This window comes from Apodemus sylvaticus, chromosome 12 (genome assembly GCF_947179515.1).
Source record: "Apodemus sylvaticus chromosome 12, mApoSyl1.1, whole genome shotgun sequence".
Classification (NCBI taxonomy): Eukaryota; Metazoa; Chordata; class Mammalia; order Rodentia; family Muridae; genus Apodemus; species Apodemus sylvaticus.
In genome coordinates, this window is record NC_067483.1 from 83,018,662 (window position 1) to 83,046,486 (window position 27,825).

Here is a 27,825-nt window from a genome sequence, read left to right on the forward strand (position 1 = left end):
GCTATATATCAAGGAATTCTTGGCCCAGGCATAGCATTCTCTGCAACTGTACTATAGCAGGTATATGCCCCAGTATTTAATTGATCCTATTTCCTGACACCAACACACACACATAGCATACACATATATACATCCCTGCTCAAAAGGCCTTTGGTGTCTCTTATGCCCTGAGAGCACTGGAAAATTCAAGCTGGTCAGAGACATGATTTATGAATCATTAACAAGAACTTTACTATCAGTGAAAGCTCTGAAATACTACCAACCATAAACTAAAACTTTAAAAATGGATGGCTCTTTTAGACAGCTTTTGGGGTAATAAACACGTATGCACAAATATCTGAGGTTTGACTATACTTTTAACATAAAATAAAAAATTAGTCTATTTTCTTTTTTATTTCATAAAATAAACTTTACTTTACACTGACTTAGTTTAAGATAACCCTGGAGCTTCATGCAAATGGCTAATTTTCTGCTTACAAATACTCAAGTCTACAGTTTGCTCTTCAATGTTCTCCTTTTCATATAAAAACAGTCTTAAGGGAGTCGCCCAAGAATCAATGGGGGTGACCCTGTGACTCAACACAATGTGGATATAGAACCTGAAGAAGCTACCTCCTGTATCCAGACAAGACCCTAGTGGAGTGACAGAGACACCCACCCACCCACAAAACTTTGAACCCAAAATTCATCTTGTCTAAAAGAAAAGTAGGCATGGGTGATGAGGGAACAGCCAACCAATAACTGGCCCAACTTGAGACTCATCTCATGGACAAGCACCAATCCCTAACACTATTAATGCTACTGATATGCTGATAGATAGGAGTAAGCTGTTCTCAGAGAGGCTCCACCCAGCAGCTGACACAGTAGACGCAGACATACACAGCCATAGTGGACAGCTTGGGGACTCACAGAATAGGAGGAAGGACTGCATGCCCTGAAGGGGATAGGGACTCCACAGGAAGACCAACAGAGTCAACTAACCTTGGGGCCTCAGAGTCTGCATCACCAACCAAAAATCAGATACAGGCTGGACCTAGGCCTCCCTGCACATAAGTAGCTGATGTGCAGCTTGGCCTTCATGTGGGTCCGGAACAACTGGAGCAGGGCTATCCCAAAGTTGTTGCCTGTATGTGGGATATGTTCTCCTAGCTGGATGGTCCTGTGTGGTCTAAGTGGGAGAAGAAGTACCTGGCCTCACAGAGGCCCCTGCCAAGACTGGGGAGATACTGGGGGGATGTAGCTGGGGGTCCACCTAGTCAGAGAAAAAGGGGAAGTGGGAGGGGAAGGATTGTGGGAGGGGTGACCTGGAGGGGGGCCGTGAGTAGGATGTAAAGTGAATAAGTAAAAAAAAATTAAATTTAATTTAAAATAAGTCTTGTTTTTAAATTTCATAAGTTTATTTTAATATAAATTTACTGAAGTCACTTTGGACCCAGCATGTCCTTGGGTTTCACCCACTCATCAAACTGCTCTGCTGTGAGATAGCCAAGTTCAATAGCCGTTTCCTTTAAGGTTGATCCTTTCTTGTGTGCGGTCTTGGCAATCTTTGCTGCTTTGTCATACCCTGAAGAGAAGACAAATCACACAAGCATCAGTAGTGAAATTTTTCTAAAATAAAAAGCAATTGTTTACTGATACTGATGTTACAGGCCTGTTATATGACATAATCTATTTTAAAACGATAAAGTGACCATGCCAACAACTGTCATGCCGTCTATAGAATACAACCTTGATTTTCTTGGGAAACAGACTTAAGCATACTCATTTTATCCAAGATTTGTTGAAATGGACCTATGTTGAAATGGACCAATAATCAAAAGAAACATAGAAAAGAAAAGAAAGCACCACCACACTTGGGTATGTTGTCCAATAATCATCTTTCTAAGGCCACACTAAAATGTTAATTGTGGCAGGCCTACAGAACAGACAGCTCTTCAACAGGCAGCTGTCAAGACTGCCTCTGAGAGGCTTCCAGCCGGCAGGACAGCTTCCATAGCTTCCACAGCCCTGCTATGCTGGGTGCTCCTGCACAACAGCTGCCACTCCCTGGCGTCTGTTTAGGGTTTAGGCATGACAAGGATAAAGAGGGGAAGAGTTTTAGCCAAGACATAGATCTGGACAAAGAAACCCAGACAACCCAGGCTGGATGCTGCACTGTAATCCTAGCATCTAGGGGATGATCATGAGTCTCAGTGTGAGCTACACAGCAAGCCCCTGCCTCAAAACAGAAGATCATAGGTACTGGCTCACTTCAGAGTCATCTGATTGTACATAAAGGCTGCACTGGGCAGTCCTCAGTCGCTGACAATGCACATCAACAGAGATAGAAAGCAAAGGCACGGACAACGACGTCAGTGACAGAGGACAAAACAGAACTTAAAAGTCGGAGGATTAGGACCAGAGAGGCAGAGCCTGCTGGGACAATGTGGTGACCAGGCAGTACAGTGGTACACGTCTGGATGCAACCACAACCAAACTGTGCCTGCTTCACTTTCGCCTTAGCTGAATCTTCGACTGCTCAGTGTGCTGACAGGCATGGAGTAACCGAGTCACTTGCAGAAAGAATGTTCAATTTAAACTCTTGGGTCAACCTGTCTGTTGTGCTTTTTGTGTGAATGAGGACTACAACATAAGCATCCCTGCTTACCATCACAAAACAGTATCAAGTACCAGCCTCAGGCATCACAAAGCCACTAAGAGCCAAGACCAGGCCTCTTCACTCAACCAGTGAGGTGGTTCTGGCCGAGGTCATAGGGCACTTTTGCCAGGGGTGTTATTTTTGGGGCCCTTTGTCCTAGCATCTAGGAATGCTTCCCAGGCATTTGCTTAGACAAGGTCTCTAATCTAGAAGTGTTGGTAACACATGAAGATCAGGTAAAATATTTGTCTCCTAAGCCTTTGGGGTTGCTTTGCACCTTTCCACTTGAATACTGGTGTGTAACAAATTTAAATGAGTCAAATCATTTTACCAACTTTATAAAACAAAAACAAAACAACAACAACAAAAAACAAACAAACAAACAAAAACCTGAATAAAAATCTGCCCCGTAAGGTCAGGATTATAGAACATTCTAAAGCAGTAAGTGTATCACACCACACGGCTGCACCATCACTCATTCTAAAGCAAAGAAACGCCATCTGCACAGCGGAGGGACTGCACAGCAGAACACAATGACAGCCTCAATCTGTGGACGCCAGAGCAGACGCCTTAATGGGCTGGACGGTGGTGGTAATCAGTTGTAATCTCAGTCTGCGTAAAATAGTTACAATCTGGAAAAGACTAGTTTCAGGAAAAACATTTGGTTTTCTCCCCTTTCCCTGTAAATATCAATGTGCCTTTCCCTTTTAATTAGTAACATTCTATATCTGAATTGAATAAAACAAAATTAAAATATTACATAGGATCTAGGAAAGGAAGAAACAAATGAATCCACCTGCTGTCCGTGATCAGACAGTGCCACCTAGTGACATTACCAACAGAGGGTCTTACAGAACACCTTCTCCAGCTCTCATCAACATGATGATGCTGCATACAACACCCAGCATCCGGATCTCTTAATATGGAATAGGGTTACTGTGGTGCTTCCTGTGCCCAGGTGCTCTCCACCAAGACTGCTGAGTTCCATCCTACAGACTCACAAGATGGAAGAAGAGAACTGACCCCTGCAAGCTATTCTCTGACGTCCACATGCATCCAATGGGAAGACAGACAGACACAGATATATAATACACACACACACACACACACACACACACACACACACACACTTTTTTGTAAATTTTTAAGGTTTCTTTTTTTTAAGCTTCTCAATACTGTTTTCAAAATGGCATTACCCTCCAAACTTACCTATATGTGGATTAAGAGCTGTGACCAACATTAAGGATTCGTTCATTAGCTTGTTGATCCTCTCTGTGTTGGCCTGGATCCCCACCACACAGTTCTCTGTGAAGGACACTGAAGCATCTCCCAGTAGCCTGGCTGAGTGCAACACATTCTTAATCTGTCAGAGAGACACAGAGGAAGAAGGAAGGTGAGTTTCGAAGCCTCAATTTCTTTCTCTCTTTTTTCTTTTTTTTTGCTTTTGTCCAATGACATGCATTATTTAATGTTCCATACTGGAAATGTAATTCCATAACCATATACCACTCCTACCAACTCTGCAGTATAATACCCAGAAAACAAGTGACAAGGAAGACTCTGGGGACACAAAGTTACAAATTTAAAAATGACAGAAATGTGTGTGTATAATTAACACAAGGCAGACCATGGTGAATAACTATCTCAAGACAGCCCACAGTGAGTGACTAATACAAGGAAACCCATGAAGAACATGCTAAACAGGCAAGATATGTTGTATCCACAATCCAGTAGTCCTACTTGTCACAGAAGTCGACAGCCAGAAATGGGTGAAGACTCGTCTATGCAAGAGAAAGAGGAGCAGACGCTCAGAGTCCTGAGGTGGATGCTAAACTTTGGATTCTCTGGTTTTATGCTTAATGGAATAAACAGTCCAGTTCATTTTAAAATAGCATCACATGATGTTCAAGATCATATAAAACCAACTGGTACATTTAATACCTATTTCTTTTGAGCAACACTTACCATATATATCTCTGTCTAAAACTCAGAAAGGTCTGGAAGAAAACAATACTTCCACCAATGGGCTCTAACAGAAACTAGACATTAAAGCTCAATTTGATTCTAATGATTCAACTGTAAATCAAATTTCATCTTGATTTTCTCATCAAAACCAACCTTTTTTTCCTCAGTTGCGTCTTCTCCCCAGCCCACTGCCCATACCTCTTTCAGGCTCTGAAGCAGTGGTTTTATTTTATGCCATAGAAAGATTTTTTCCACCAAACCTTTTCTTTTTCTTCTTTTTATTTAAAAGAAAGGATAAGGTGGCATTACTTTTAAGACACAATAAATGATTTAAATATAGCAATGAGCAGTTGCTCTGCATCTGTATATGGCAGGCATCTGGCTTGGATGCAAAAGGATACAGATCTGAGGTTCATTTTGGCCTGTCTTTCACTGACCAATCCCAGCAAGAGTACACATGCCATGAATGCAAAAACCAAAACATCACCACATTTATTGCTTTACTGCTAAAATTGTGTGACCCACAGTGAAACTTAATGAATACATTATCAGTTACTTAAATTTTCTTATTAGTTAGACTTTCTACCACAAACCAGTAAGAAAAATGCCTCTAAGTGTATTTCAGATAGAGCACTGTACAAATGAAGGACTTAATAGCGAGACAACCTGGCTATATGAAGCTCAGGAATCTGCATACGAGATGACACCATTTTAGTCCATATTTGGAATGATGAAGGAAAAAGGAGAGGTTTGGAGGACAGTTTTCAGGCCACATGGAAAAGGCAAAATAAGAAAGAAAGAAAGAAAGACAGAAAGAAAGAAAGAAAGACAGACAGACAGACAGACAGACAGACAGAAAGAAAGAAAGAAAGAAAGAAAGAAAGAAAGAAAGAAAGAAAGAAAGAAAGAAAGAAAGCTTTGCCGCAGACAGAGAAAGCACTAAAGAAACAGAGAAGAGTCAACAAGGTGCCCTAAGAGAATGGATGAGAAAGAAGAAGATGAGACAGAAGAGGAAGGAGATGATGATGGAGATGATAGCGCACAGGGCAAGCAGTGTGAAGGGGCTGCGGCTGGACCAGTGATCAAACCATATCAGAAAGTGACAATAGGTCAGTCTTTCCCCAACAAATCTGAAGGAAGACAGCACAAAGCAGCAGCCTGAGCAGGAGACAGGGCTTTGAGGAAGGTCGCTTTTTAAGCGAGGCAGACTTGAACTGATTTCTAGCTACTGGCATCCATGGTGGCAGAGGACAAAAAAAGCCCCGTCTTACTTCCAGACATCTTCCTTCCACTGAAAAAGCAAACTACCAAATCATTTGAGCTGAGTAGACCGAATCACAATATCCTAGGTTAGTCCAGCAGGACTAAGAACACCTTGACTTGCAGTTGCCACCTACACTACTCAGCTAGCTTCTGTGGAAGCTCCAGGAATTTTCAAGGAAGATAAGAGCACTGGCTTTTAGTCTTCAATCGAAAACTGCTAAAAATCAAATTGAAGGCTTACCATCATTGGTTTAAAAACATTCAGTTCAAAATGTCCATTGCTTCCCCCAACAGTAACAGCAACATGATTCCCCATTACTTGGGCTGCAACCATGGTCATCGCTTCACACTGAGTAGGGTTCACCTTTCCTTTGAGAAAAAAACAGTGTAGAATCTCATCAAATATAATCATGGTTTCCTGTATGACTTAAGACTGCTTTTGCATCAGTCAAAGAACTCAATCTAGTGTTTTTAAATAAAGACATAAAACAAGGCAAAGTTGAGGCACAGGCTACAATTTTAGTCACTCAGGAGGCTGAGGCAGAAATATTGCATGCTCAAGGACTACCTGAGCTTGAATCAAGGCCAGCCTAGACAACTCAGTGAGATCTTGACTTGAGAAGTATAAAGAATTCTAGGAATACAACTTAAAGACAGAAATATTTGCCAAACATGAGGGAGGCCCTAGGTCCAATCCCCAATATCACAGACACACAAAAATATCAAAGAAAGGAGGACAGCATAGGCACATTGATTCACTCAAGGAAAACTAATGAAAATATCCATCTACACATGGGTTCCCATTGCTATGGTTTTCACTCTTGTGTATGCATTTAGGCAACCAGGCACAAAATACATAATTAGAAGGACATAGACTCTACCCTCCAAGAGGGTGGCAGCCAAGAAAAGAGCTGACAACTGCAATTAATAAGGTCTACACAGAGAAGGCCATGCTGCTCCGGGCAGATGCTATGCTGGAGTTCTATTTACCACCAAGGACCCAGGGCTCTAGCTCAGCAGAGCTCCTTAAGAATCCCAAATTCAAGCCACACAGCAGATTCTCCCATCTGTGTAGAGAATGCATTGGAGAACTGCCCTTTGTCTGTGATGTTCTTCCATTTGTCTTTTCTTCTGGAAACAGGGTTTTGCCCAGTCAAGCCTGAAATATTATTTGTAGCCCAGGTTGGCCTTGAGCTTATAATCCTCTAGCTTCAGACTCCAAAGTGCCAGGTTTAATCATGTGCATTACCATACTTGATTCCATTTCTCTTTAACAATTATTGAATTTGTAATCCACTAAACTATATGTCATTCTTCAACACAAAGTATTGCAAATTGAGATCTTCCTTTTGGTCTATGCACATATATAGACCATATATAATATATACAGTTAAAAATGTAGCATATAGAATCTACTATATAAAAATGTATATAGTAAATTATTAGTTACTTTGTCAGTTTTAGTATAGCTCAACTGGCCTCCAGAGGAGCCTTCATGAATCTTGACTCTGTTCTCTGACATATGCCACCTCAACTTTTGCTATCTGCTAAACGACCAGCAAAGTATTCTTGGTCTCTACCCCCAGCCACCAGTAAAATGTTGAGTGGGTAGACCCCAATATCAAGATATTTCTCCAACTAAAGTCGACTCATTAGTCACCCCCTAAATGTCTGTTCATCCAACTGCATTCACAGACTCTAGTGTTTGCCACTTGACAGGACAGAGCCTGAAGGAAAGCATAGCGCAGACTTTAGCTGGGTTTATATTCATGCAGCCCAGGCTGACTGTTTTACTCTGGTGTGCTCTTGGCTTAGGCTGAAGAATACAACTACACAAAAGTCCCAACATAAATCTTCAACAAGCTGCTAACTCAACTCATTTCCTGACTTGGTAAGTGTAACTCCAAAAAGTTCTACAAAGATGCACATGGCTAGTGTAAAACTGTTCCTCACACATTCTCACTGCTTCAAAGATAGCAGTGAGTGAGAAGACATGCCCTAGGGCTGCAAACCCCTGGAATATAATCAAATCCCAGCCCCAGAACTTCTCAGCTCTGTGCGCACCTGGCATGATGCTGCTCCCAGGCTCATTTTCAGGCAAGATCAGCTCTCCCAGACCTGACCGAGGACCAGAACCCAGGAAGCGAATATCATTTGCTATCTTCATCAGACTGCAGGCGGTAGTGTTCATGGCTCCACTAAGCTCGACCAGAGCATCATGAGCAGCCAGAGCTTCAAACTTATTCGGGGCAGTGACAAAAGGCAAACCTGCAGGAGGGAAGGAGCGCCGAGGGTAAAGGGAGAGTAAACACGCCTGTCAACGTTAAGCAAGTTAAACAAAGCCCAGTGCACACAAAGCCAATTAGAACAAAGGTGGGTACACAACTCAGTGACACTGCTTGCTCAGCACGTGCAAGATGCTGGCCAAGTTTGATTCCCGGTACTATAAATCTATAAATCTACATATACAAATCTATACATCAATAAAAAATAAGTTCAACTTTCCACTTGAGGAAAATGCGTCAGAGTCAAGCTGTGTCAATACTCAAATAAGACATCCCCGAAGGCCTCCCTCTTTACACAACTCTTTAACAAGCACATGCGTACAAAGCCCAACTACTCTTGTGTCAGGATGAGAACTGTGAAATTCACTCTGCTTTTTGTCTACACTCTGATCTTCTATGTCTACTCCAGTCTGGATGAGAACACAAGTCCACCCATCCCACAAGCAAATATTCTGAAATCTGGGTACTCCAATTCTTAATACAGTTCCTTTCTATTAAAACATAATTTAAAAAAAAAAAAAACCCTCAGCGAATGATAATCCCACACCAATGCACATATGGGCAGCACAGATGAAACTTATGGGATTACATACTGTGGGGGAGGACTTGAAGTTGGGAGGGAGACATGTTTGGGGATCTGGATAAGGGCTGAATATGGTCAAGATACATTGTATACATATGTATGAAAAACTTAAAAACTGAATATTTTAAGAACTGACCTATTAGCCTGTGATATGTATTATATACTTATCACTGTCCTAACCTTGTGGTAGCATCGGCATCTTAATCAGTTTTCTGGACATGACAAGCTGGTTCTAACAATAAAAATACTATACTAGTGGGGAGATAGTATTTAAAGATGTTAAGGCAAAAGAATGTGACATGCAAAAACTAAGCTAGCAACATACTTATTATGTGATAAGTTTCTCAATGTCAACTATTTCTGCTTTCTTTGAAAAATCCTTAACATAGCTTTGAAGGGAAGGACTGAATGCTACCAGACAACAAACAAAGCTACTATGTAAAGTCATGCCTGTGAACTCTTATATGGAAGCCTTTAAAAGTAAGATGAACTATATTAACTCCTGAAATGGATACAAGCCATGTTTGATGGGAACACACGGCTCCTGGATTTCGGCAGAATGCAGCCTAGAGATATCTAAGAGACGCAGAAGCTGTGGGAGAGCATTTGCAGCAATGTGTGTGGTCCCCAACCTGTGAGCGCTGCTACTTTTGCAGCCACCTTTTCTGCAAAGCCGATCCTGGTGTTCAATCCCGTGCCGACAGCAGTGCCTCCAGCAGCGAGCTCATAGATTCTAGGCATGGCAGCTTTTATCCTCACCATGGCATACTGGACTTGCTGGACGTAGCCACTGAATTCCTGAGAAGAGAAGCCACTATGAGAACAAACTCCTGTCAGCTACAACACACGCTGATGGCACTGAACAGAGGCTCTTAAAATGCACTTCAGAATATGTTAATTCATTCACATGATGAAGAGGAAGGGCTACAAATCTATAAGACAAATAATAACGCATAGCTTAGTTTATAACTTAATGTTCTAATAGAATTAAGAAAACAGCTCATGAAATAAACTTTAAAAAAGAACAGCTCCACTACATTAAACTACTGCTCTACGTACAATCTGCCCAGTGAGCTGAGCCCCTCCCACACTTTTTGAATATAGCCCAAAGAGAAAAATTACTAAATATTCTCCAAAGAAAAAAAGAAAAACTAGAAATACTTTCTACACAATTTTAGCTTAAAGACCTGAAAGGAAACCCAAGAAACTAATTTACAAAGACCTGAGAGACATTCGACAGCCTGCAGAGGTGACAGTGGGACGGGCCCGTCACTGTGCACTTGAAGCTATCAGTGGCAGGCACACTACTTCTCATCCCACACTTTAAAGCAACCAGCAATCTATCTACCCTACCGTGTTTTCAGCATTGCGAACCATTAACAACTAAGGTTTTTATCCCTACAAAAACTTTACCCTCTCTGTATTTTATAACTGGCCTTATCTAGTAAGCTAAGACAAACTAAATCTTTTCTCCTACCTAAAATACTGAAAACTGAATACTTTGGATTAGGATTAGGGTTTCAGTATATTCTAAAGAAAAATTTGAAAAGGTAGATCTAATTCATAAGAGGTTAACTTCTTCTCGTTTTCTTCCCCTCCCTCCTTCTCTCTCCCTTGCATGTGTGTGTATGCATGCACACATAACAGTTGCATGCACTTGGAGAATGCATTTTGAAAGCTGCAAAAACTGAAAAGACAATTCCAATTTAAAAAAAAATGTTTCTCATAAAGTAAAAAAGAAAATAGAATTGCTGTCATGATAAACAGTATAATGACGTCATGCAGGAGACTAAGTCACGATTCAAAATGATTTTTAGCAGAGTGGCTTTTAACATGCCAAAAAACAAAGATAAAACTTAGAAACCAGGGAAAACAGACTGAAATGGAGAGAAATTACACATAGAAAATGTCAAAAAAGGCACGGTTTTAGCTAAGCCTTTGAAGTGTTCCTCATTCCTTCTGTAAAATGTTGCTAACTAATGACGCTCTATTTCTATTTGCCACAGAACCAAGAATCTATCCCAGTGGGCAGCAGCCAAGGTCTCCCCCTCAGGCAGTTCTCATCACACTATTCCTTAGTGACCAGTAGTCGGTATTTGGCAACGGATGCCTATCTCCTGATCCATAGACTACAGACACTTTTACCTCCCAAGCTGTAGGGTAAATGGAGGCAAAACTCTTTGGTGAGTTTTATTTCTTTGCAATATACATTATTAGGTCTCCCTTCAGCTGATGACACAGAAACATAAAACTACTTCCTGCTATCCTGAACAGTCAGACCTCTTCACAAGCTGCCGTGTGAAAGGGTAAAATGTGCCTCACTTAATTACTCTAAAATTTTGCTTTAATTAAATAACTACTTGATTTAGGTTAAGAGAGGCAAATGAGGTAATCGTGATAACGGGTTGATGGAAGGTGAGGGTGGCTATGTTCTAAACCCTGTCAACCTGCTCACTATAGCCTCACAACCATGCATTCTCACTCTTTCACAACCCAGAAAGCCAAGGCACTGAGAAGCTAAGTAACTTTCCCGCAGTCACATACCTGGTCTACAGCAAAGCAGAACTTAACCCAGCACCCAACTGAGTCCAGTTCACTGCCAGCATGTTCTGATCTTATGTGGGCACTATTAAAAGTTGCCGACTGGCCATGCATAGTGAGGCATGCCTTTAATGCCAGCACTAGGAGGCAGAGATATGCTGATCTCTGAGTTCAAGGCCAGCCTGATGTACACAGTGAGTTCTAGGACAGCCAGTGCTACACAAAGAAATCCTACCTTAAAGACAAAACAAAACAAAAAATGAAAGAGAAAAAAAAAGTTGCCAATTGCTTAATTCAGAAAATTTATCACTGGCCTGATGATATACCTGGCCTGTACTTTAAAGGGAAAATGTTGGTAATTTGTATCAATTCCTACACTGAACAAAATGAGTCAAACTCTCTTACCTGTCCAAGAGTCAGAGGGACAGCGTCCTGTGTGTGAGTTCGCCCAATTTTGATGACCTGGGCAAACTCTTTGGATTTTGCGCTGAGAGCATCATGCAGCTTCTGTAGTCCCGGCAACAGGACCTGGTGGACTTCCACTGCAGCCGCAATGTGCATTGCTGTGGGAAAGGTGTCGTTTGAGCTCTGCAGGAAATTTAAAAAAAAAAAACAACCGTAAGATGTTAACTTGGAGGTAAGGAGAGAGGACCTCAAATATAACCAACTAGGTGACATTTCCAGACCCAGTACATACAGTACTCAATAGTGTCCATGCGACATGTAACAGGGCAATGAGTGAGATAAAAAGCAAGCTGGCTTCCTGCGGGGAACATACTCAGGACTGACGCAGATACACGTGCCTGGACACAGCACACTCTATAGCCAAACATGCTAATCCACTAGACACATGATCCCTAACAAAGGACTGTCGGCAAAGGCCTTACCAAGCACATCTGAAGGCAGCAATGTGACCTAGAATCCAGCCATTCTTTGATAAAACACTTACTTAGTACACTTGAGGAAAATTCTATGAGGCAGAAAGCCAAAAAACGCAAACTGTCAAAGAGATACCATGACCCGCACAGTAATTAAACCTTATGAAACTGACAACCAGGCATGTACACTGTACAGTGTCCCTGTACTTTCAAAGAACAATGTAATTTTAAAACACACATTCACTGTGGTCATATTTCACCTGTTTCTTTCGGCAACGGTCAAAGCACTTACAGAGAAAGGAGCGGTCCTTTCACTAAGCACTCACACATCTACCACACACATCCAGCCAGCAATGCAGTCTTGGACTCTTGTTCCCGACTACACCAATCTGAAACAGACTTCAGACTGTAAAATTATGCTTTAAAAAAAACATATTTAAAAGTAATATTGAGTTTTTAAAGTGCTCTATAAAATAAGTATATTAAAACCTTTGATTTTAATACTTAAAAATATATTAGACCCAGCACCCAGGTCCTAATTTCTTTAAAAAAAAAAAGACTCTGCAGGGCTGGGGCAAGGATGCCTTACAGTGGGCGTGGATATCTTACCACAGCAACACATCAGGGTGTGGGTGCTGAGAAAAGAAAAGACAGCAGCATGCCTAAAGGACACAAAAGCCAACTGAGCAAGGTTCCCCAGCCCAGACAATCTCGGTGACATAAATGACAAAATATAGGATTATAGCTGAAGAATCAGCAAGCCGCTGTGAATTTATAGTAGTAAGCACAATGAATATATAAATGAATGGGAGAACAAGGCTTCCTTACAGAAAAACTACCATTAATAAATGTAAAAAGAAGGAAAACTGCAGGGTGGTGGTGGCCCACACCTTTACTCCCAGCACTCAAAAGGCAGCAGCAAGCAGATCTCTGAGTTCAAGGCCAGTCTGGTCTACAGAGTGAATTCCAGGACAAGGAGGCCTGCACAGAGAAACCCTATTTCAAAAAAACCAAACATAAAAAAATTTAAGAAAGGAAAACTGAAAACCGTTATTAAAACAGCAGAGCAGTGTTCAGGGGTAGAACAGCTGCCTGGCAAGCTGGGCCTTAGAGTCCAAACCCAGCACTGCAGATGACTACAAAACAGTACAAAACAATGAAATACCCAGCAGTCAGTCCACAGGTAAGATTCCCTGACAAATATCTACTCCTTTTAAGTGGAAATTATCTCTAGACTCAAGGTCTCTCTGATAACTTCTGTGGTAAATTTAATACCCAGAAATTTCTTCTAACTCTCGTCTAGATTGATGCCCCAGTGTCAGGTCAAGAATAAGTCAAGATGTGACAAACACAATAAGGTTGCAAACATTACACAATGGTGGGGTGGTGACACCTAGCAGGGTCACCTTACAACCAGTGCTAAACTGTAGCATCACCGCAGCAAGTCAGGCTGCAATGGGAAGGGCTTCTCACTTACAGAACAGTCCCCCTGAAACAGCACAGCCTCTGTCTACACACCAAGTGAAGGCACTGCTACTGTTGCAGACTATATATCCACAACCTGCCCACACTTCATGAACCCTAAATGTCAAAGTGAAAATTCAGTAGAAAAACTGGGGAAATCCTGAAAGCAGCCTGTTTAAGATCACTGTGCCCAGAGCAGCTTCTTACTTCCAGTAAGTATAGCCAGTTATAAAGGCATTAGCATTATGGGAATAAAGAAGACTAGATTATCTTTGCAACTCTGTGTTGAAGTAAAGAATGTTTTAAATAACTGAAATAATAAAAACACACACATACTCAAAACCGAGAAGTCCTAACAGTGATTGTCTATGAAGTTTGAATCCAGCATGATTCCTCAGTCTTCTCTAGGCAGCACACAAGCTGACTCCCGAGGACGGCCTTCCCTGTACTTGTCAACCGATCCCGACAGAGCAGAGCGCACACACCTACCTGGCTTTTGTTAACATGATCATTGGGGTGCACAGGCTTCTTGCTGCCCAGTTCACCTCCTAACATTTCAATTGCTCTGTTGCTAATGACTTCATTTACATTCATGTTTGTCTGGGTTCCTGATCCAGTCTGCCACACCACCAGCGGAAAGTGATCGTTTAATTTACCTTCAGCAACCTGCAGGAGAGACAGCATTGACAATAAGTCTTTTTCAAACAAGCAAAACTAGGTATTTGCTTAGTTATTTAAAATCAACCATGATTGAGGAAAGCTCTGCTTACAGAACTATCCGTTGTTCCATATGTTAAGTGGCTTGCTAAGGGCTTCAAGACAGTTAAAAGCAGCTGTGGCACAATCCTAAATATCTGCAGCATCACTTTTTCCAATTATAGATACTTTGAAACATGAAACTTTGTATATTCTGAGTGATGACAATTCACTGGCCTCAGATAAAAACTGAATGGAAGCCATTTTCCTTGTTCGCCTGTGCGGCTGCTACAGTGAGGCCCACCTGTGAAGTTGCTGGTGTGAGGTCTTCAGACACACTTACACTGCGGCTCAGCAGGCACATCTAATAAATGTTACTGCCACAGTCAGCATGGTAATGAGCCAAGGGCTCGATAACTGAGTTACTAATGGCTACTTCCCTGCACAGATGTCCAGGGAGCAGCAACTGCCAAATGCAAAACACTGCACAGATGTGTGTGTGTGTGTGTGTGTGTGTGTGTGTGTGTGTGTGTGTATGTATGTGTGTGTGTGTGTATGTATGTGTGTGTGTGTATGTATGTGTGTGTGTATGTATGTATGTGTGTGTGCGCATGTGTGCATGTGTGCGTGCATGCATGCCTCTGTGTGTGTGTGTGTGTGTGTGTGTGTGTGTGTGTGTGTCAGTCGGAGGACAACTCTTCAGAGTTCAGAGCTCTCCTTCTACCTCTGCATAGATCCTGGAAATCAAGCTTGGCTCCTTGGGCTTATGAAGCAGGAACCTTTACCCACTAACCTATCTTACTGCCCCTCAGAAATTTTTAAAGTCTCAATTTATGTGGTAGCTTTTAAACAGCAGGCTTCCTAATACAATACTTAACTTCACCATAAAATGATTAACTTAGAAGATCAGAACGTATTTGAGAGCTCTGTTAACTTGAATAACTGTCTTCTTTTCCAGCTCTATGAACATAACTGTTGGTCACCTGCCTAGAGCATGAAGGAAAGTGTAACTCCATCACAGAGCCCTACTCCCTGGCTCAACAAACCTGCTTCCGTGTCCCCGGTGGTGGGTGGGTGTTTATGAGGCATCCCCCAGAACTGTGGGCTCCACCTTCACAGAGCCAACTACTCACAGGATGAAAATATTTTTTAAAAACTGTTTGGAAGCTGTGCCTGTACTAAGCATGTACATCTTCCATTTACATGCACTGTTGCACAGCATTTACACTGTCAGCTTGTATACGCTATTACAAGGAAGCAAAAAACAACTTAAGACGCATGTCAGGGAGTGCATAGACTTTATTACATATTTCAAAAGGAACCTGAGCATCTATGGCTTCTACTACATGTGTGGGGACAGAGGGTACACAGAAAGACCATCTTCTGTCCAAGTTTAGAATATTTTTCTAAACTTTCAAATTTAAGACCATAGAGCTTGTTTTAAAAATTGTTCCTCTGTCTGAGCTCAGGCTCTATTCTATGCCAAAAGTTAGAAACTATTTCTATTACTGATAACTAAGGTAACTGCACATTGTAAAGGTAACACTTTAAATACAATATTTCAACTCATCTCTGACTACTTCCTCAAGACAGAGCCTAAGATTAAGTTCTTGAGAAGTATAAACAAATAGTCAACTAGTTTAAAAAGCAATCATTTATTCTTAAGACAAAAAACCTAAAGTTCAAATCATCTTTTTCAGTTTTTTCTTAAAACTATATAAATCAACAGAAACATAAGAAGTGAAGAGATTTAAAAAGATGTAAAATTACCCAGAAATGTCATCCCAAGATGTTTTGAACACTGCATTAAATCCTCTCTGAGGGAGAGCGATAAAGCTGTCGCACTACCCTGGAAGTCACGCCCGCCCGCCCTCCCACGAGAGAGCTTCTCATCAATCACACCATGGACCTCTGCGCATCAGCGCACTGTGTGAACGTGATTATCCCCTCCTACCTCATCTGCTGCCTTCATTATTGCACTAGCAATCTTTGGGTCTAGACCATACTCCTGGTTTACTTCAGCAGCAGCTCGCTTCAAGATGCCAAAAGCTTTAATGACTGGGATCTGAAATTAATCAGAAAAATACCTTAAATCTGCAATTTTAGATAAGCATGAAAACCTGTTACTTTATGCAGATGCAAAAAGTGGTACCAAAATTATAAACCTCAAAAGTTTAGAAATCAGAGAAAAACTGCTCCTGTGTACAATGAATCAATAGAACAGAAAAAAAATTTTTGAGGCTTGAATATATGTACACATATCTATATCCAAAGACATATATATATACATAGAGATGTTTGTATAAAGACAATACCAATAGTAACTGTGCTTCACGGATGCATACTATAAAGTACTGAATTTATTTTATGCATTATGTATTAAAACAAATAGTATTCAATCATATCCCCTTAGAGCTACACCTTCTGGTAGCTGACCACGTAAAACAAGAAAGAAGGAAGCCTTTCCCTTTTGCCTGCTTGCTCTCACTCTTGCTGGCCAAGTTGATTCATCCTGTTGCTGAGACATTCCTTCACTGGTTAACAAAACCTACTTCTTTGGGATTCTAATGCAGACTGAAGACCAGCAGCTCTCTAGAAATTCCCTGGGACTCCAGCAGCAGCAGACTGGGACTACTGACATCCAGCGCTAGGGATGGAATGACCATCAGATCCTCGGCCTTTACACTGGGAGACAGCTACTATGGATTACCCAGAGCAGCCTGTAAGCCACCCTGATGCATTACAGATACACACACACACACACACACACACACACACACACACATACACGTTCTGTCTCTCTCTCTCTCTTCTACTCCTTTAGAGAACCCTGACTAATAAAGCCCATTAGCAAATTATTTAATAGAGCAGCTAAAATCCAAAGTATTCAAAGCCTTGTTTGAAAATAGCATTATAAAATTCCTTAGATAGAAAGCTAGTTTTCTCATAACTTTACATTTTAATTTTGTAAAGTATTTAGAAAACAATATGATTTGTGTGAACACAGCCTAGTTCTAAGCCAACATCGCCACAAAGTCACTTACTGGCATACGTTCCGTCGCACCTCCAATCTTAAAGTTCATCGTAGATCTTACGGTCTGAGCACCATAATACTTATCTGTTGGGACCTTCAATTCACCAAAGGTGTCGTATTCTACACGGAAGGAATTTTGGCTTGCCTAAAGACAAAGAAGACATCATTTTACCTTGAAAAGAAATCCAAGATGAAATCAAACAAAATCTAATCAGCTTTTAGGTAAAACAAAATTAATAAGTATCATAAAAACATAAAATTCCATCTTGATTGTCAGTCTATTCCCTGCTTTCAGTTTTCCTTCAAATAATTTTATATCCATATGTATAAACTCTGGCCTTAAAGACAGCTTATACAATTCATGTACTGCCCAGACTATAAACACAGAAAGTCTCTGAAATACAAAAGAAAAGGAAAAAGAAAAAAAAAAAAGAAGGAAAAAAGAAAGAATATGTCTATTAGTAGTCAAGATTTGACCAATTCACACGGCACTTAAAAGTTTTTCTGCAAAGTTCTGAGACATATAAAACCACTTTGCAATTTTTAAACCTACTTAGCCAAAGCTAAAATATATTCTAAGGTGGAAAGTTCTTTATTAAGTCAGTTCTGTTGGATGGAGCACATGAAGGGTGTGGTCCTGAAGCAGACACAAGTGTTTTGCTAAAGCAGACATGTGAAGAAACTTTCCTCTGAAGCAGACACCGATGAAAAGGACACGTGATGAAGGACTCTTCGCTAACCACGGGCATGTATTGGTCTGCCTCACGCTGTGTAGCTGAGCTCCTTTCATTGGAACTCCAGAGAGAGAAACCTACCAAAAAATTTCCCATGGTGTGCTGCAGTTGTCACTTCCACAGACTCTGGCTGATTGGCAGAGTGAGTGTCAGCTGAGACAGACTCGCGTGGAGTTTTGCTAAGTCAGACTCATGTGCTGAGGCAAAACACGTAGAGGACACATGACGTTTGGAGGGAGTATAAATATGACTCAATGGACCATGAGAGGAGCTTGGGGCTTACTTATAGAGCCAGCTATGCAATGCTTGTTGGTCTTGCGCAGTGCTGATCTTAAAAGAGGCACAGCTGAGAACTTCTGGCATCCCTGCTGACTTCTGCGGGGAGCAGGCTGTTCCTGCTAGGTTGTGCCACCACTGTTGCTAACCCAACACTACTGAACTGGACTGCTGGTATACCCATAAAGTGTTTGTGAGTAGACTGAGCTGCCACTGCTGACCTGTGAAATGTGCTGCTGATTTCCTGACAACCCAAATGGGATCTGCTCCAAAGAACCTTCCTAAACAGGTTCACTCCCCTGAATCCTTTCTTTCCCACTACCTCTGGTGGGTGGTGGGCTAGAAGAGAAGTTAAAGCATTTAAGAACCATTATTTAAAGTAGGTTTTGAAAAAATTAAGGTTACAGTAATGACACGAGACAGTAAAGACATGAATGGCTCAGACTAGCAGGCAGACAACCACCTCTTATTTGCTGTTGCAGTTTCTACAAGTCAACCTCTCTCCCATGCAAACTAAGGTAAATATGAGGGAAGAGGCTAAGTCACTTCATTTTCTGGGGTGATGGAACCATTTCAGAATCTGAGGAAAGCTATGACCTCTCTAGAAACATTAGCATGAATGCACGTATGCATACCAATCCTCTGAGACCCAGGAGCCATATTCACAGCCACTGAGAGCAGGAGCATGGAGCCAAGGCTCCTGTTTCCAGAGTAGCCAGGTTTCTATCAAGTGCCTCAATTAAAAAAAAAAAAAAATTAGCAAGTAATTTTATTTAGCAAATAATCCTAGCAGAGTATTTCTGAAATAGTAAGTGATCTCCATCATTACTTAGGGGAGGGGTGTTTTAAGGTTTTTGTAGTTAAAATATAATTACATCATTTCCCCTGATCAAGAAATACTTTATAACCCTATAGACATCTACAAAACACTAAAAAAATTATATTTACATAATATATTCATTCAGGAGACTTTAAAGTGACACTCGGGACTTTAGTACATGCATGTTGTAGTTCTGAGGACATGGGAGAGTTAGAGTACATGTGGCTGCACATGCCTGTCATTTCAGTATTGGGACAGCAGAACCAGGAAGACCCAGACCACTGGCTCGCCAATCTAATGCAAACACAGGTTCCATGAAACACCATTTCTTGTATTTTTGGTTATGAATCTAGCCTTCACTGGTTGAGCCATCTCTCCAGTCTAAGACACACTTTTTAAGAGATACAGCAGGGAGCAACAGAGAATGCCTGACGTCACTTTCTGATCGCTGCACAGGAAACTGTGTGTGTGTGTGTGGGTGTGTGGGTGTGTGTGTGAGCGAGCATACAGGGACTGACCTTGGACAGGAGGAAGCAGCATTTACCACTTTTTCTACATTGCCTCATTTGACTTCACAAGGCCTTCAGGAGTCCAACATTAAAGGAGATACTAAAAGTTTAAACAACCAGCAAATCACCCAAATAACAGAGAGAGGCTGGGCTGACACTCCAGTGTGTCGGTCTCTGAAAGCTGTGAAGGCTCTTTTCTACCCCTGCTTCCTGAAGCCAAGGAACAGACAGCACTTTCCAGGCAGCCCCAAGTCCTTGAGTGAAGCCCTGTCTTGTAAAGTGAGTGTAGTAAGGGGTCTCTCCCAGAGTCCCATCACATGGCCACTACCATTCACGGCCTTGTTTCCCAGCCTGGAAACCAACAGCTGAGCTTTTACATGTGAGACGCACAAGTAAGCAACTGTCACAACCTTTGTCTCAGGTACCCTGGCATCCTTATGTTAAAGTGAGCTTTAGATCAAACAGCAAACAACACCAGCCCTTCCCTTCTTCCTTATGTTCTCAGAGAATACGAGGATGCTGGCTCCCAGAGAGCACAGCTTCCATCTGTACTTTATAAAATAAGTTTTGGGTTTTAAATTTTTATGATCACTTCCTGTGTTCAAAATTACTAAAATTTCATCACTAAATATCAATAATTTATCTTCCAAGTAAGTTACTGTAGTGTTTAGAATAAAAACTTTACTTGACATGATTCCTTTTAGTCATGTGCTTCAACTTTAAATATTTAAAAAAAAAATTAATTCCAAATGGAGTTTAATTGCTTGGGGAAACTTAATGGCTGAGCACTTACCCAGCATGTGGCAAACTGTGGGTCCATGCCACAGCACCACTAATCTAGAGCAGAAGATGGAGGTAAATCTAGGGTTTCATACCCACATTTTATAATTAAGGTGCAGAAAGGCAAACTGTAACTAAAAATCACAATCTTGGCAAACACCTCAAAGACCTGTCTTTATCATTAAAAACATACCCTATGTAAAACAAAAGCAAACACTATAGCATCTCAGCGTTTAACAAACTCTTCCAAAATTCTATCTCCTACCTTTAACCTCAGGGTTATGGTTAATACTGTCAAGCCTCTGGGCCTGCCCATGATGGCTCATCTAGATTAGAATAACTGAGATGAGAAGACATCTAAGCTGTGTACACCACCACTGTGTAGGTGGCAGCATCCTATGTGTGCTACAGTGGATATCCAACACCAAGTGCTCAGTCCTGAAATCGTACGTACATGAGCAACACTACACTGCATCACTTGTGTATACAGGCATTTATATATATTGTGGTCTTTTGAACAAGATGTCCCCATAGTCTCAGGCACGTGGATGCTTGGTCCCCAGATAAAGGTCTTATTTGGGACGGCTTAGGAGGTATGGCCTTGCCAACAAAGTATGCCACTGGACATAGCTTAAAAGCTATTAACATTTTATGGTTGCACTCTCTGCTTCCAAATTAAGCCCATCCTTCTATAAGTTGCCTTGGTCAGGGTGTTTTATCACAACAGAAAATTAACTAAGATACACACATACACACACACACACTAACCACTAAGAAAAAGACAGCATGATTTTGACATAGAGGGGGTTAGTACATGGGAGAAAGGCAAGGGAAAGGGGAAAATTATAGTTATATTTTAATTTAAAAACTAAAATATAAAATAATTTTAAAGTTATAAAGCAATGTTCCCACTGCTTCCAGACTGTGCGCCCAGTGTGCGCACATCCAGTGTGTCTGCCTTCCTCAAGCTCCCGCAGTCAAGCCTGTCCTGACATTCAATACTGCACCCTGGAACTGTGAATCAAACCTTCCTTCCCTAAGTTGTAGAGCAGGTGACCCTCTGAACCACCTCCACAGCTCCTGTGTGTTTTAATCTTTGCCAACAGCCTCTGAACCCTAAGTTTAAATGGTCCATTTACAGAGACCCAAGCAGAGAAGGCGTCAACAATGCGTCATGCCTCCACATGACGCACTTTAGGTGAACTCTGAAGTGCCCTTTAAAATAACAGGGCTTCCAGGGTCATGTGAATTTCTCAATATTAGAGAACAACTTTTAATAAAATCAACAGGCTTGCTGGAAATTACAAGGGGGCTAAAGGGCAAGAAATGTCCTTGGAACCATGGAAAAAGAAAAGTATATTGATTCTGTTTTCTGACATTATAACCCTAAGCAAGACACTGCTATTTTCACATTTGCCATGATGGATTCGGTCCACTTTCCTGTTCCCCAAAACAAGCTTAAAATAAAAAGAAACACACTTTTAAAAGAGGTTTTAGAATGCACTAAAAGCACCAGAGCAAAGTTCTAGAAACTTTAAGCAGCCTGGACTTTATAATTTCATTACAAGATTTATATTATTGTGTGTGTTATATGTATATGTGTGTGCATACACATGTCTTAAGGCTATTAAGAGTGTGTTACAGGTCCCCTAAAGCTGATGTTACAGGTGGGTGTGAACCACCTGACACAGATACTGAGATACTCTTCACTGGTGTCATCTCCCCAAGCCCCATGATTGTACAGAGATGTCATTCAACTTTCTAAAAGTCCGAAGAATGTCTTGGCCCTTTTAAGGACACTAGAGGAGGTATTAATTCATAACCACAGTACTACACAGTATTTTCCCAAGTTCTATCTTGCTGAGCCTCTGTAATTATCTCAGTTTTACATGTAGAAACTGGACAGCGCCCGAAAGCAGCAGTAGGATCTGAAATCACACCCCTGACTGCAGAAAGTTTGCTACACCTCGGAGTGGTCTTCCTAACTATTCACTTCTCAAGCTTTTCCTAACAATACACACTCACATTTAACATTTTCTAAAGAACTCGAAACAGTAAAGGGACTTAATGAAGCCTGTCATACCTCGGACTTGGCCCCTTGGGTCCCTTTAACTGTCTTTCTGAATACAAAATCTTGATTAGGGCTATTGTTCAGTCCTATCCAATCTGCTCAGGAATGCTTCAGCGTATGTATGTTCATATGTCCACATTTATGGATTTCAGAGTTTTACACAAGTTATAAGAGGGAACACATGGAACCTCACAAGCTAAATAGTCAAGTTAGGAAGAAGTAAAGACTTTCCGTTCAGAAGACACACTGGCTTCATCCACTTCGAGGGCCTGAAAGCAGGAAAGAGCACTCTGGTGGACCGAGATTCCAGAGCTGGGGGGACCCTACCCTAGGGGCGCATCCTGTCTGTGTCCAGCCACGAGGGCTGGATCTGGGCAAGGAAGGATCTTCCCCTATCCTCGGGCACGCCTCTGACTCTGCTACCCCTGCATCCCAGCATCCCCCACCCTCTGCCCCGGTGCACGCATCTCCAGAAGATGTCCTGGACCGAGGGCCTCTGAAAGCTCAGGCTTTGGGCAGGTTTGCTCTGACACCCAGGCTCCCCAGCAGGAGCGAGTCCCTCAGCACTGCCCGCAGCCCCAACACACTCGGCTGGAGGCGGTGTCCGGGGCGAAAGGTGAGCGTGAGTGCTTGCCAGCGCTGAGCCCGGGCGCGGCCCGCGGGGACACCCAGGACGCACTGACGTGAAGGTCACCGCGGGGAGGCCCAGCCCGGGATGCCCGCTCACCATTCGCGCGACGTTCGGAGCACACCGCGGGAGGTTGGCCGCTTCCCCAGACATAGCAGCACCGGCGGACTGGACCCGCAGGAGGCGACGCGAGCGCGCGAGGAGACGGAGTGCTCGATACATGATGAAGCTTGCAGTACGTGGGTGGAACGATGAGCCAAGCCACGCCCCTGATCTACGTCAGAGCACTACTCGTACCCAATCAAACGCCTTGTCCTGGGCATGTAGGGCGGGACTAACTATGACTGGCCAATAATAACTGATGGGGCGGGTTGCTTCCCTGGGCCAGTGGTAAGGCTGTTTGAAGTCCTCAGGTTCATGGGAAACTGTGCGGAAAGGAATCATGGGAAAAGACTTGCGGCGGGAGGGCAGGTCTTCCGACAACACTTTAAAAGTGGCTGCTAGGAGGCGGGGTTACTGGCTGAAGACTTCTGTAGTACTAGGTCCATGAAACAGCCTAGAAAGAACATGTTATCAAGTTACTATTTATCCTGCAACCACCCATGAAGTGAATCTGTATGAATCCGTTTCTGTTCCTTTCAAATACTATCTTCCTAGGATTTTTAGAAAGTGCCGCGAATTTTAGACAAGGAAGTAGTCATTAGCTGTCCCACAACACCTCTAATTGTCTTTTTAGAATCAATCCTCCTGTCATTTTTTAAAAGAATTATTTATTTTATGTTTATAAGTACGCTGTAGCTGACTTCAGACACACCAGAAGAGGGCATCCCATTACAGATGGTTGTGAACGACCATGTGGTTGCTGAGAATTGAACTCAGGACCCCTGGGAGAGGAGTCAGTGCTCTTAACCACTGGGCCATCTCTCCAGCCCTTTCCTCTGTCTTTTAATGTGTCCTCTGATAACATTTATAATGTGTCCACAGTCCTTAGGATTTTTTGTCTCCAATTTTCTTTGTGGTTTTCGGGCTAAGAAAAATATTGATTAAATGATGCCAATGGAAAAAGACCCAAGGATGGTTATTGACATTAGTGTTTTTTAACTTAAGTTTCCTTTAACATTGGTACCTGTACAAGTTTCAGTTATTATTCATCCAGTTAAAGTTACCATTTTATTTTTTGTTTGTTTTATTTCTGTTCCAAGCAATATATCCAGTTCCTACCCCTAATTTAACTGTTGGAATCCTGCAAGATGAAGTTTATATGAGTACATTAATTAATATCTTTTAGCAATCACCTAAGACACATAAAATAGTCCAGAAAATTTTCTTTTCTTTCTTCTTATGATTTTTATTTCATTGAAATACCATGTGACCCAGGCTGGCCTTGAACTCACAGTCCTATTGCCACAATGTTTCCAGGGCTGGGATCACTGATATAGGTCATTTAAATGTATTAATTAATTCATTAAACATTGAAAGCAACCTTATTAGGTAGTACCCACTATGATCCCTTTTGCAAAGAGAACATTGATGTCTAAGAACTCCCAACTATTAATGTATATTTGCCTTCTAGTAATCAATGAAAGTAATTTTATACTTGTAACAGCAATATAAAGTTCCATTTTGGCTAAATTAAATGTCTACCAGTTGGGATCAAAAGATGAAACTTGTAGGGAATGTGGAATAGGAACGGCCAAAATGTGAGAAACGTTGGCTTAGTTCACTGTTGTTAATAATGCACATGATGAATTTAAAGCCTTTTCACTGACAGTTGTCACTGTACATCTTTATTTTAGGATGCACCCTTCGATCTAGATAAAATCATGGTTTTGTTTAAACTCAGGGCTGGTCTGATAACAGGGATCTGCTTTGTTCTTGTGATTTTGTTTGTGTTTCCGATTTATTTGCACTCTGTTCTTCAGGAGATGTGACCCTTGTCCTGCTTTAAGAGATAAGTACAAACCTAATCTAACTGTTCTCTCTCCTGCTCTAAAGCTCAACCCCCAGCTGACAGAACTGATATCAAGGTTCAAATCTGGTCAAATCCTAGAACGAGGATAACAATTTAGTGGTAAAACACATGCACAGGGTTCAGTGAATTCCACTGATCCAACAAATATGAGCTAACAAGAGCAGAGTATGTTAAGAAAAAAATGTTGAAACCTGGGGGCAAAGGCAAGAAGAGTTCAGCATCTTCCAGGGAAGCTCCACACCACAGATTGGAAATATGTCAAGATTTCAGAACAGTGGTAACACTGGGAAAATAAATGACCATGAAGCTCAAGCTGCAAGACAAAATGCAGATGTATCTTAAGAAGCATAAAGCTGGGAGGGGGTCTCCGCCATCTTGGCTCCGGGACAGACCAGATAGGCAGCACCAGGTACACAGAGATATCCCGAGTCTAACATCGCTTGGGACACAGCCTGTCAGGCTTCTTTATTTCTTCCTGGACCAGAAAAGAAATACCTACCATCACATAATAATCAAAACCCCAAATGGAATAAACAAAGAAACAATACTAAGAGCAGTAAGAGAAAAAGGCCAAGTAACATATAAAGGAAGACCGAAATCATTTGGAATGTAAACAAAGAATATAGAAAATAAAAATATTAAAAAAAAAAAAAGAATTACACCAGACTTCTCACCAGAGACCATGAAAGCTAGAAGATCCTAGGCAGATCTCATGCAGACTCTAAGAGAAGGCAAATGCCGGCCAAGACTTCTATACCCAGCAAAACTCTCAATCACCATAGATGGAGAAACCAAGATATTCCATGATAAAACCAAATTTACATAATAACTTTCCACAAACCCAGGCCTACAAAGAATAGGTGGAAAACACCAATACAAGGAGGGAAAATACACCCTGGACAAAGCAAGATAGTAAACTTCTTTCATCAAGCCCAAAAGAAGATAACCACTCAAATATAAAAATAACATCAAAAATAACAGGAAGTAATAATCATGACTCCTTAATATCTCTTAACATCAATGCACTCAATTCCCCAATAAAAAGACATAGACTAAAAGACTGGATACATAAACAGGACCCTACATTTTGCAGCTTACAGGAAACATACCTCAGGGCTAAAGACAAACGCTACCTCAGAGTAACAGGCTGGAAAACAATTTTACAAGCAAATGGTCTTAGGAAACAAGCTGGAGTACCCATTCTAATATCAGATAAAAATGACTTTCAACCTAAAGTCATCAAAAGAGACATGGAAGGACACTTCTTACTGGTCAAAGGAAAAATCCACCAAGAAGAACTCTCCATTCTGAACATCTATGCTCCAAATGCAAGGGCACCCTCATTTATAAAAGAAACTCAACTAAAGCTCAAAGCACACATTGCACCTAACACAATAATTGTGGGCGTTCTCCTCGATGGACAGATCAAGAAAACAGAAACTAAACAGGGACACGGTGAAACTAATTGAAGCATTGGACCAATTGGATTATATATATATATATATATATATATATATATATATATATATATATATATATATATACACATATACACACACACAGAGAGAGAGAGAGAGAGGGAGAGAGAGAGAATATTTCATCCTAAAGCAAAAGAATATACCTTTTTCTTAGCATCTCATGGTACCTTCTCCAAAATCAAACATATAATTGGTCACAAGACAGACCTCAACAAATATAAGATCAAAATAATCCCATGCCTCCTATCAGATCACTATGGAATAAGAGTGGTCTTCAATAGCAACAAAAACAACAGAAAGCCCTCATACACATGGAGGCTGAACAATATTCTACTCAATGATATCTTGTCCAAAAAAGAAATAAAGAAAGAAATCAAGGACTTTTTAGAATTTAATGAAAATGAAGACACAACATACCCAAATCTATGGAACACAATGAAAGCAGTGCTAAGAGGAAAACTCATAGCCCTGAGTGCTTCCAAAAAGAAACTGGAGAGAGCATATACTAGCAGCTTAATGACACACCTGAAAGCCCTGGAACAAAAAGAAGCTAATTCACCCAGGAGGAGTAGAAGACAGGAAATCATCAAACTCAGGGCCGAAATCAATCAAGCGGAAACAAAGAGAACCATACAAATAATCAACAAAACCAGGAGCTGGTTCTTTGAGAAAATCAATAAGATAGATAAACCCTTAGCCAGACTGATCAAAGGGCACAGAGAAAGTATCCAAATTAACAAACTTAGAAATGACAAGGAGATATAACAACAGAAACGGAGGAAATTCAAAAAATCATCAGATCCTACTACAAAAGTCTATAATCAACACAACTGGAAAATCTGGAGGTAATGGACAATTTCCTAGAGAGATACCAAATACCAAAATTAAATCAGGATCAAATAGATCAACTAAACAGTCCCATAACCCCTAAAGAAATAAAAGGGGTCATAGAAAGTCTTCCAACCAAAAAAAAAAAAAAGCACAGGACCAGATGGTTTTAGTGCAGAATTATATCAGACCTTCAAAGAAGACCTAACACCAATACTCCTCAAATTATTCCACAAAGTAGAAACAGAAGGAACACTATGCAACTCATTCTACGAAGCCATAATTATGCTGATACCAAAACCACACAAAGATCCAACAAAGAAGGAGAACTACAGGCGAATATCCCTTATGAATATCAACACAAAAATACTCAATAAAATTC

The 27,825-nt window shown here is 41.2% G+C and overlaps 1 protein-coding gene across 1 annotated transcript; it reads right to left on the bottom strand.

Moving 5' to 3' along the window:
• Window positions 1-1,375: 1,375 nt before the first annotated feature.
• Fh (fumarate hydratase) lies at window positions 1,376-23,432 on the bottom strand. Its single transcript, XM_052200617.1, has 10 exons — window positions 23,265-23,432; window positions 17,358-17,492; window positions 16,268-16,378; window positions 14,107-14,283; window positions 11,681-11,863; window positions 9,367-9,532; window positions 7,931-8,134; window positions 6,108-6,235; window positions 3,848-4,001; window positions 1,376-1,564 (listed from the first exon to the last, which is right to left on the bottom strand). Exons 1-10 carry the CDS (start codon window positions 23,385-23,387, stop codon window positions 1,422-1,424), a joined length of 1,524 nt encoding a protein of 507 aa, XP_052056577.1. The 5' UTR covers window positions 23,388-23,432; the 3' UTR covers window positions 1,376-1,421.
• Window positions 23,433-27,825: the final 4,393 nt, after the last annotated feature.